Here is an 11,378-nt window from a genome sequence, read left to right as displayed (position 1 = left end):
CTGGGAAGGGTGTACTTATTTTCCCCCACCAGGTTTCTAAATGGTTTTTTTTTGGGGGGGGATTGTTCCCTGATTTTCTTTCCAATTTAGTCGTCTTCCATTCCTCCCCGTCACTAGGGGGCTCCCACATTAAGCTGCTACTGCCATTCAGTCGGGAGGGCCGCAGAGTATCACGTGTGTCCTCCAAACCACGTGACATCACCGACCGCATCTTTTCGAACTGCTCGCTCACGCACCGTTGGGGACGGAGTAACACACTCGGAGGACAGCGCTATCCGCTCCTTCCGCGTGCGCGAGCTCACAGACGCCCCTGATTGGCTGTAGAGCCGTGATTAATGTGGGAGCGTGAAGTACCTCTCATCCCTCCCCTCTGAGAGAGCTCGGCCAATCAGCTCTCTCTTTATAGACCTCCGGCTGCGAGAGTTTACAGAATCACCTGGAACCGAACCAGCGATCTCCGGATGATAGGGCGAGCACTTTACCACTGCGCCACTCGAAGGCCACGGTTTATATATTGTTAGGAAAAAATGACTACCTATTAAACCTGTAACGTTTTTAGTTTTAGTGTTTTAGAGTGCGTTAGTTTGTTGAAGTTGGTGAGAAAGATTTTATATTTATATATTGCTCAGGCTAGTTTTTTTTATATTTTTTTAAACAACCATGTCAGGAGACGTCCTACTGTCGTGGCAAAGATGTTACTGTTTCAGATGGGTCGAATTATTGTTTTGCATCAAGCAAAGAAAACAACTAAGGAGATTGTTGAAACGATTAAAATTGGGTTAAAAACTATAAAATACATTTATCAAAACCTGGAAGGATAGAGCTGATCCCTCATGTTTGAGAAAGAAATGTGTCAGGAAAGTCCTATTTACATTTACACACGCCCTTATCCAGAGCGACTTTACATTTTCATCTCATTATACATCTAAACAGTTGAGGGTTAAGGGCCTTGCTCAAGGTCCCAACAGGGACAACTTGGTGGTGGTGGGATTTGAACCTGGAACCTTCCAAACTGTAGTCCAATGTCTTATTCACTGGAAATCGTTCCCAGTGTTAAAAGAACTGAAGGGACTGGGACTAAACAGCTGTGTAGTCTTAAGAAAACCACTTATTTATCAAGCTCAAATTGTGAAATAGTGGTTCAGGGAACATGACATCACTTTCCCATGTGGCTTGGTCACCACGGAGTCCAGACCTTCATCCCCATGAGACTCTTTGGGATGTGCTGGAGAAGGCTTTACGCAGCGTTCCGAGTCAGCCACCAGTACAAGATCTTGGAGAGAAATGAATGCGACTCTGGAGGGAAATAAATGTTATGACATTACATAAGATTATGAAAATGAATTCACGGCCGTAATCAAAGCCAAAGGCGGTCCAACAATATATTAGTGTATGACTTTTTGGCAGTGTATAAAGTTTTTTTTACATGACTGTAAATGTTTCTCGGTTAGACTGCAGAGAGAAAGAGAGAGAGCAAAAGTGTAGTTAAAACAAATGAGTATTGCATCAGGCCTTAAGCTCTGTAGCCATGATCTACACACACACACACACACACACACACCCCTATTGTGAATGGCGCATAGATTCTTGGCTTGGGTGGTTTGATGACATAATTTTATCCAGAATCCCCTGCAGGACTGGACATGAAGAGGCTTGGGAGAAACGTCTCTCACGTCACGACCAAGATTTGTCTCTGTCTGTCTATTTGTTTGTCTCTCTCACTCTCTCTCTGTCTGTCTGTCTGTTTTTTCTGTCAATTATTTCTGTCCGTCTGTTTCTTTCTGTTTTTGCTGTTATTTCTGTCTGTCTGTCTTTCCTTCATTGTGTGTGTGTGTGTGTGTGTGTGTGTGGTGATTTGTACATGTTTGAACAATACACAGTTGCTCAATATCACACTGTTTATCAGCTCCTCTGATCACTGGAAGTGTCCCAAACACACACACACACACATCACTTTGTAACACACACACATGTGGCGTGTGTTGTTGTGTGTTCTTTTTTTTCTTGTGCTCACCTTCCTCTTTATACACTGCATGTGCGGTTACAGGTCAGCATTGTTCTAGCAGGCCGGTGTGAACACACATGAACACACACAACTAATTGAATTGCATTATGGGATATACAGTGCCTTGCAAAAGTATTCACCCCCTGAAAATAAAATGGATTCTTTGAAGGTTTGCATCATTTCCTCTACAGAACATGCCTACGACTTTAAAGATGTGATTTCTTTTTTTATTGTGAGGCAAACGTCAGCGTGCATCATCACTATACTAGCGTATACTAGCTTAAAACTATTCACCCCTCCAAAGTCAGTCCTTTGTAGAGCCACCTTTTGCGGCAATTACAGCTGCAGGTCGCTTTGGATAAGTCTCTATGAGCTTGCCACTGGGATCTTTGCCCATTCCTCAAGGCAAAACTTTTCCAGCTCCTTCATGTTGAATGGTTTCCGCTTGTATCCCTATAATTAGCACTATCCATCTTTCCCTTGACTTGGATCAGTTTTCCAGTCCCTGCTGCTGAAAAACATCCCCACAGCATGATGCTGCCACCACCATGTTTCACTGTGGGGATGGTGTCCTTGGGATGATGGGATGTGTTGGGTTTGCGCCAGACATAGCTTTTTTTCTTGGTGGCCGAAAATTTCAATTTTAGTCTCACCTGACCAGAGCATCTTCCTCCATACACTCTTCCATAAAGCCCAGCTCTGGAGGGTACGGCTTATTGTGATCCAGTGTACAAACACAGATACACACCAGTCTTTGCTGTGGAACTGTGCAGCTCCTTCAGGATCACCTTTGGTCTCTGTGCTGCCTCTCTGATTAATACCTTCTCGGCAGCCCTCTTTCGGCAGGTTTGTTGGGGTACCAATTATTTTTTTTTTTTTTCAGTTGGATATTTTTTTATAACCCAACCCTGACTTCTCAACAACTTTGTCCATGACTTGTTTGGAGAGCTCCTTGGTCTTCATGATGTGATGCCTCTTACTTAGTGGTGTTGCAGCCTCTGGGCCTTTCAGAAAAGGTGTCTTTACACTGACATATCATGTGACACTTAGGTTGCACACAGATTGACGTCTTTTCACTAATTATGTGACTAGTTGGTTGCACTAGAACTTTTGAGGGGCTTCAAAGCAAATATGATACATAGTCACATGCCAATTTTCAGATTTTTATTTTTTTTTATTCTTTTATATATATTTTTCTTATTTCACTTCACCGACTTCACTTAGACTCTTTTATGCAGATCCATCACATAAAAACATTTACCGGTTATAATGTTACAAAGCATGAAAAATGCCAAGGAGGGGGTGAATACTTTTGCAAGGCACTGTAGAGGACGTTTTTCACAGTGGTTTGTAGACAAAGTGCTAATAATTTGAATAACAAGAATGAAATCAGATCTTCAGAAAAGTTTTACACATACTATGTGTGTGTGTGTGTGTGTGTGTTAGACAGGGAAGGTGGACCCCCTTCACCCAAGGATATCTGGTCACAAAGGAAACGTTCTGGACATCAAGTGGAATCCATTCAACGATTTCTGCATAGCATCCTGTTCAGAGGACTTGACGGTCAGCTTACACACACACACACACACACACCAGTGCTTTTTGTCTATAATGAGAGCTTGTGTACCACAGGAGCAAAGGAAACCAGGGTTACACGCTGTGTGTGTGTGTGTGTGTGTATACACAGGTGAAAGTGTGGGACATTCCTAAACATGGTGTGTTAAAGAACATGACCATTCCATGGAAGGATCTTCACGGGCACTCGCGCCGAGTCGGACTAATCGAGTGGCATCCAACCGCCAGTAACATCCTGTTCAGTACAGGCTACGACTACCAGGTACACACACACACACACACACACACACACACACACACACAATGCTGTGAATATTCTTTAGGCCTATTTGTATTCGTCAGTGTGTGTTGGGGGGGCTTTAAATATTACTTACTTACAGCGCCTTGCAAAAGTATTCATACTTCTTAAACTTTTCCACATTGACTAAGACAGATTGACGTTTTTAAAATGAGCAGAAAAAATATCGAAGTTCTATACAATGGAGGCAACATAGAGAGCACGTGCAAATGTGCGAACAAGAGCGACAAAGTGAAAACGCGACAACATGACACGTTTCAATACTTCTTGGTAATGAGTTGAGGTAGTGGGAGGAGAAACGGTAAATGAGCGGCAGATTCTCAACTGGGTTTGGGTTAGGACTTCTAACACATGAATATGCTTTGATCTAAACCGTTCCTGGCTGTATTAACAGTGACGTGACCGTTTAAAACAGGAAGTAAATAAATGAATGCAGTTGGTCTTCAAGAGCACAAACATGCTTCAATTGTGTGTGTGTGTGTGTGTGTGTGTGTGTGTGTGTGTGTGTGTGTGTGTGTGTGTGTGTGTGTGTGTGTGCAGGTGATGGTGTGGAACCTGAACACGCCCGAGCAGGTGATTAAGAACCCGGTGCGCTCCATCAGCCTTCACACAGACGTGGTTCTCTCCGTGTCCTTTAACACAGACGGCAGTCTCATCGCCACGTCCTGCAAGGACAAGAAGATCCGCATCATCGACCCGCGCACAGGAACACTGCTGCAGGTTACAGAACGTACAAATTTCTCTTTTCAGCCCTGCATGTCTGCCCTTATACTGTTCTCCTGAACGAAGTTCAATAGTAGTGCTTTGAATGCACGCGCACGCACACACACACACTATGTCTCCTTGCCACTTATGTAACATGTTTCTAAACAGTCTGAGTGTGTGTGTGTGTGTGTGCTCCAGGAGACCAGCACAAAGATGCATCGAGCCAATAAAGTGCTGTTTCTGGGAAATCTGAAGATGCTGATGTCGACGGGGAACTCGCACTGGAACCAACGGCAGATCGCCCTGTGGGATCAGGTGAGATCCGGGTAGTGTGTGTGTTTTTATGTCTCAGGAGTGTCTCTTCTGCAGGATGGGTGTCGTGTGTTGGTGATTTGCAGGCGGATCAGAGTGCTTCTTTTGGACTTTTCACCTCATGATTAGTCGAGACCTGCGATGGTCCTGCAACCAACATCAGGATCAGGAGAATGTTTAAGAGCTATGACTGAAATAACATTCTTCGAAGTAAATTTGTGTGTGTGTCTGTGTGTGTCTAGGAGGATCTCTCTAAGCCATCGTACACCGAGGACTTGGACGGCTCCTCGGGTGTATTGTTTCCTTTTTACGACCCTGACACACACATGCTTTACATAGCTGGCAAAGTGAGTATGCAAAACCTGTAGTGCACGCGCACACACACACACACACACACACACACACACACACACACACACACACACACACACACACACATAGACACACAAAAAAAAGTCCCAAACATTTCGTTCATCTAAACTGCCAAGAAATATAGATGACATTCACACACTCACACACACACACACACACACACACAGTGAGATGGGAAGAGCACCTTCACCTGTTCCGTCTCCTTCTGGGCCGTGGAGTGGGCGTGGCCATTAAACCTCACCTGGTTCAGGGTGAAACACACATTTCATTTGAACGAATGAGAAACAGACGAGTATAAACACGTCTATATTTCTACCTTGTGTTTCGGGGTTCTGCACTGTATAAATCCCTGCAGTGATGTCATTATATGTGGCGTGACCAGGATGGTGGGCGTGACCCATGACACGAGCTCAGGGCACATCGCAATCCCATTGGCGAGCTCTTGATATTTGTTTCTCATTTGCATAAAGCTGAAGCATTTCACCTGCGCTCATGTAGTTCGTGACTGGGGCCAGGGCAAAGGTCAGGACAGGTGCAGGTCCAGGTAACATCAACGACATGAAGGAGATCAAAGAGCACAAGCAGGTTCTAAAATCAGGTTCTAGAATTCTTGTTAGTTGATTGATGTGTTTTGTTTTGTTTTTTGTGCTTGGGATGGAATCGAGTTGTGTTTTAATGCCGCTAATAATTTTTGTAAAAGATAAATTAATAAATAAAAAAATATTTCAATGAATGAATGAATAGTGCACACACACACACATACAAATATGTGGATATGCCTACAGAATATTTACACCATTTTGTGTGTGTGTGTGCGTTTTTGTAGGGAGATGGAAATATCCGATATTATGAAATCAGCTCGGAGAAGCCCTATGTGCACTACCTGACTGAATATCGCTCTCTCCTTCCACAGAAAGGAATGGGTAATCAGACACACACACACACACACACACACACACGTTTCATGTTTTTCAATGTGTTAATGCGCGTTATAATGCTCCACACACTTGTATCTTAAACAGTGCATTAGAGCAATGAGATTAGAGAAGCTGAGATTTTGACAAGCAATGCAAATTATTTCAGTTAATATATAATAATAACACTTTTAACATCCAAGTTATTTGATTTTAAAATGTATTCTTTATTACGTTTGTTTTTTACCCTTAAGCGATATTAGGTTTTGTTTATTTTACCATCTTAAATTGTTGTTTAAGATAGTTTTACTTAAGTCAAAGAATACTTAATTTTTTGTAAAAAGGTTTAAAATACTGATTATTATTATTTTTATCGTCACAGGTGTGATGCCAAAGCGAGGGCTGGATGTTTGTTCCTGTGAGGTATTCAGGTTTTACAGGCTGGTGACCATAAAGAGTCTCATTGAGCCACTGTCAATGATCGTCCCACGCAGGGTAACACACACACACACACACACACACACACACACACACACACACTTATCATCAGGGCAGAATTATACAGTATAAACACAATAAATCACTGTGGTATGTTTTTTGTGGGAACTGGCGACCTCTAGTGGGCAGAGAGCAGCACTTCATGCTATACTTAATGGTTTTTCTGGGGAAAATCTTCCACCTCATTAGAATTCTCATCGCCTCTTTGTTGGCTTTCAGGTTAACAATTTAACTATTTTAATCAGGTGAAAATTTTACATAATTATACCTTTGAATTAAAAAATTTCTTTCTACTTTTTGTTGTAATTATATCTCACACACAAGCTTTCGCAGCATTTGAATAAGTGAAATGAGATGTGAGCCGGCGATCATGCTTCATTTCTCCTCTCTCTGGCACCAACCCTGTTTTAATGTTCCGTTGGTGACCTGTCTTTGGGTATTTAAAGGGGCGTTTAACGAGTGTATTAACTTGAGTGAAATGAGTCAGAGCAGGGGTGTGTGTGTGTGTGTGTGTGTGTGATCATAACTGCAGTTTTCAGTTGTGTATCCTGATGACTTATCATGAAACCAGAATGCACTGAGACAGAACAGATATCAGAGATAACGCACTTTACAAATGTTATGGAAAGTAAATTAAAGCTTGGAAGGGTGTTCAGATTTGTCTCTGTATTAAACATATTGTGTGTGTGTGTGTGTGTGTGTGTGTTACAGTCTGAGTGCTATCAAGAGGATATTTACCCGATGACAGCTGGGAATAATCCTTCCATGACAGGGGAGGAATGGCTAAGCGGCATGGACAAAGGTACACTGCACACACACACACACACACACAGATTTTTATAACCATCCCAAAGAGAAAACAAACAATATTCAAGGTTCTAGGTCATTTTTTTTTCACCCTAATGGACAAAGCAAACAGTTACCATGACAACCATAAGTGCAATGATGTCATTGTTGCGTCCAGTGTAGTTGAGGGTCCCACATTACCTCCATCTCTGCAGAGTTAATAATGTCTCCACAATCCAGAATGTGAAATTCCACTAAAGGTACCTGGAACCCCCCTTTCCCCCCATCCCCCCCCCTGGCTCTCAGGTCCGCTGCTTGTGTCTCTGAAGCCGGGCGTGGTCTCTAGGGCGCAGCAGGATGAGGACGCGCAAGTGCTGAAAGCTCTTGGTGTTCAGTTGGATCCCCGACGCAGTCAGAATCGTACGGGTCTTCAGCAGCTCACCATTACTGAGCGCCAGAGGAACACGAGCGGGGAGCGACAGGATGTGACGAACGCCGTCAGGAAAGAGCAGAACTTCTCCGAGACCATCGCTAACGGACAGACAGACACCGCGCTCTGCTCACCGCCAAAGACTGAAAATGAGGTAATGCACACACAGACACACATTATAGTCACACCCTTGCTACAATAACCAACACTACAATCGCGCGCTATAATCACACATACAATCGCTTTAGTAACACACATAGTCGTCATAGTCACACACACAAACCCGTTATAATCACACACACTCTTTCTTGTGCTTTAATTGCACACTCACTATAGTCACACACACTCGTTATAATCACACAAACTCTCCTGCTATAAACACACTCTCATAATAGTTATACACACTTGCTATAATCACACACACTTGCTATAATTACATATTTGATATGATCACACACTCGCTATAATCACACACACTCGCTATAATCACACACACTCGCTATAATCACACACTCTCGCTATAATCACACACTCTCGCTATAATCACACACTCTCGCTATAATCACACACACTCGCTATAATCACACTCAATATAATCACACACACTCGCTATAATCACACTCTCACTATAGTTCGCTATAATCACACACACACACACACACACTCTTGTGCTATAAAAACACAAACTCGCATTAGTAACACTATAGTCACACAAACTCTCACACACACACTCGCCCTGGTCACACACACTTCATACTTCCCATAGTCTGCTATACAGTCATTATAGACACACTCATGCTTGCTTTGTAAATATAATTATTATGTACATGAATATTGTCACATGATGTTTAATTGTGCATGTGTGCGTGCGTGTGTGTGTGTGTGTGTGTGTGTGCGTGCGTGTGTGTGTGTGTAGCTCCTGCAGATGTATTATAAACAGCAGGAGGAGATCCGGCGGCTCCGTGAGCTTCTCACTCAGAGAGACGTTCGTATAAAGCAGCTCGAGCTCGAGATTAAAAACGTCAGGAACTCACGCTGAGGAGGGACACACACACACACACACACACACACACACACACACACAGAGGACCTCAAGCTGCCTAAACCTGCTTTAATCGTGAGACACTGCGTCACTTTTGTACAGCTTTGTGCTTAAACCTGCTTTTACTTTCACTGTGTGTTTTTTTTGTTTTTTTGTTTTTTTGTTTTCTTTTTACGGCTCACAGCTATGCAAGGTTCGTTTTAAAATTTCTTTTTATAATTTTGGGGGAAAAAAACAAGAAAGGATGTGCCTGTCTTATATAATGCGTTCAGGTGTGCGTGTATGTACAGTATGTATGTGTGTATGTGTGTATGTGTGTATGTGTGTGTGTGTGTGTGTGTTGTTTAATCTGCAGGTAAGACATTATGCTGATTGTGTAATACACTGAATGTGTTTGTGAGTTAATCTGCTGTACGATAAAGTTACGGGTATCTCACACACACTTTACTTCTTTTTTTAAAAAATTTCTTTTCCCTTTATGTTGAACTTTTTTTAAAAAGTCGATGACCAAATATAGAGCAAGAGAAGATAAAGATGAAGTCAGGACTGTAGCTGAAGACGCTCGCTCTCTGACCCGAGCTCCTGTGTGAACCCGACACACTGCCGTTTCAGAAAAAAAAAAAAGATCTGTTTAAAACATATAATAAGCCATGACCAGGACGTGTGTGTGTGTGTGACCGCGATCCTGCAGTAATGTTCGCATTATTCTTAGTGTGATTAGTAAAACTTGCTCCAAGAGATAATACACTGGATAATTATAAACTATATAAATATATAAATCTTTAAACTTTTCTCTTATGTAGATTTACTTTCAGGACTTTTATTTTGTTTCATTTTTATCGTTTTTTCATGCACTGTTTGTATATTTATAAAGATTTAGCCTGGTTTAATGGCTTGTGTATAAAACATATCTTTAGGAAGTTTAAGATCCTCTTTTTTTCTCCTTTTGCTCAAGAAGTTTCATTTTATTGACTTTACTCTCTCTCTCTCTCTTTCTCTCTCTATACCACCCGTACCACCTCCTGACCCCAGTCTAAATTAATCTCTCATAGCATCAACACTCCTAACTTCCCCCTCACCCATTCATATATTCAATTTTATTAACATATAAACCTATTTAGCGTGTGGTTAACAGTTTCCTACATTACCCAGAATGCTCTGCTGATACCCCTCGCTTTATGTCTACTGGGCCTTTACTGCCTTATCCTGTCTTCAACTTTACAGCTCTAACTAGCCAAGCGAGTCTTCAAGTCTTACAGCATCTGAGCGCTTGCTCTAATGTCTACTCGTTTTTTATTTTTATTCCCTTTCAAGTTCTGTTGTAATTATGCCAGCTCCGCCCCCCTGTGACCCGCATGACACACAAGCACTGATTTTTTCATAGCAATATCAATCAAATGTAACAAGATGACCAGAATTACTAAACACACCGCAGGTCTTTCAGTGCCTCAGGGTAGTTTCATTTTCTCACACACACACACACACACACACACACTAAGAGTTCATCAGATACGCACTATAATCTTATAACACTATCGTAGTTGCCGAAAAGGAGGGCTGTAGATGTTCTTTATAAACTGCAGCTTGTTAGAAAACACTGGAGATGTTGATTCACTTATTTAATACCGCACACACACACACACACACACACACAAAGTCGTCTCCGGCGGTGTCCGTTAAACACTCGGCCCTGATCAGAGTTCAGGTTATGACGCGGTACTCCAACACTAGGTGTTAATTTATCACATGGATTCGAACACTAAACATGATTGATCTGTTTATTTAATAGTTCATTCATTTATGTGGAAGCTCACAGTAATGTGTCTGAACACAAAAGCCATATGATGAAAAGAAAGCTTTAAAACCTTCGTTGTGTGTGTGAGAGAGGGAGAGGGAACAGTACACTGAGTATATTGTTTATTTCCATTCAATAGATTTTTTTAAACTGTCATATGATTCATTGTGTCATGTAAAAGTTGTTAAATTACACAGACACACACACACACACACTGCTGTAGTGTCTCTTCTCAATTACAGTGAGTGTTTGGGAATGACTTGTGTCTCTGCCTCGTTTCTGACTGTGTTTTTGTCGTTGTTTATTCTGGCTCCACCTTAATCAGCTGAATGTGTCTTCCTGTCTTCTCTAAGATTTGTGCACATACCACTTAATCTGTTACCATACAGCTCAATCCATTTTTCTCATTTTCTTCCACTGATGTGTGAACATCCTGATTCCGAATCTGGGGTAGATCCAACAGGGGCAGCTCATCCAGAGGGGCAGGATGTGTAGAATAGTGATGGGTCGTTTATGAACAATTCGTTCTTTTTAAACGAATCTTTAACACGACTCATAAAAACGAATAGTTTCGGAGAGTGATTCGTCTATTTTCTACTGGGAGCGCATGCGCAAATCATTGCAAAACCTCCCTAGGTTATGTACA

General features: G+C 42.0%; 1 protein-coding gene across 3 annotated transcripts in view; it reads left to right on the top strand.

Annotated features, from left to right (window-relative positions):
- Positions 1-10,988, top strand: part of coro2aa (coronin 2Aa) — a 25,560-nt gene extending 14,572 nt beyond the window's left edge. For all 3 annotated transcript variants that reach the window (XM_053501226.1, XM_053501228.1, XM_053501227.1), the window contains 10 exons: positions 3,452-3,568; positions 3,693-3,842; positions 4,419-4,598; positions 4,782-4,898; positions 5,138-5,242; positions 6,094-6,190; positions 6,564-6,676; positions 7,391-7,481; positions 7,772-8,049; positions 8,812-10,988. In XM_053501226.1, coding sequence (XP_053357201.1) covers positions 3,452-3,568; positions 3,693-3,842; positions 4,419-4,598; positions 4,782-4,898; positions 5,138-5,242; positions 6,094-6,190; positions 6,564-6,676; positions 7,391-7,481; positions 7,772-8,049; positions 8,812-8,934 — 1,371 coding nt within the window. In that variant the 3' untranslated portion in view covers positions 8,935-10,988. The remainder of the gene's footprint in view (positions 1-3,451; positions 3,569-3,692; positions 3,843-4,418; positions 4,599-4,781; positions 4,899-5,137; positions 5,243-6,093; positions 6,191-6,563; positions 6,677-7,390; positions 7,482-7,771; positions 8,050-8,811) is intronic.
- The last annotated feature ends 390 nt before the right edge of the window (positions 10,989-11,378 follow it).

Source organism: Clarias gariepinus, chromosome 8 (assembly GCF_024256425.1).
Source record: "Clarias gariepinus isolate MV-2021 ecotype Netherlands chromosome 8, CGAR_prim_01v2, whole genome shotgun sequence".
Classification (NCBI taxonomy): Eukaryota; Metazoa; Chordata; class Actinopteri; order Siluriformes; family Clariidae; genus Clarias; species Clarias gariepinus.
The sequence above is the reverse complement of the archived record's forward strand: the minus strand, read 5'-3'. Positions and strand labels throughout refer to the sequence as shown.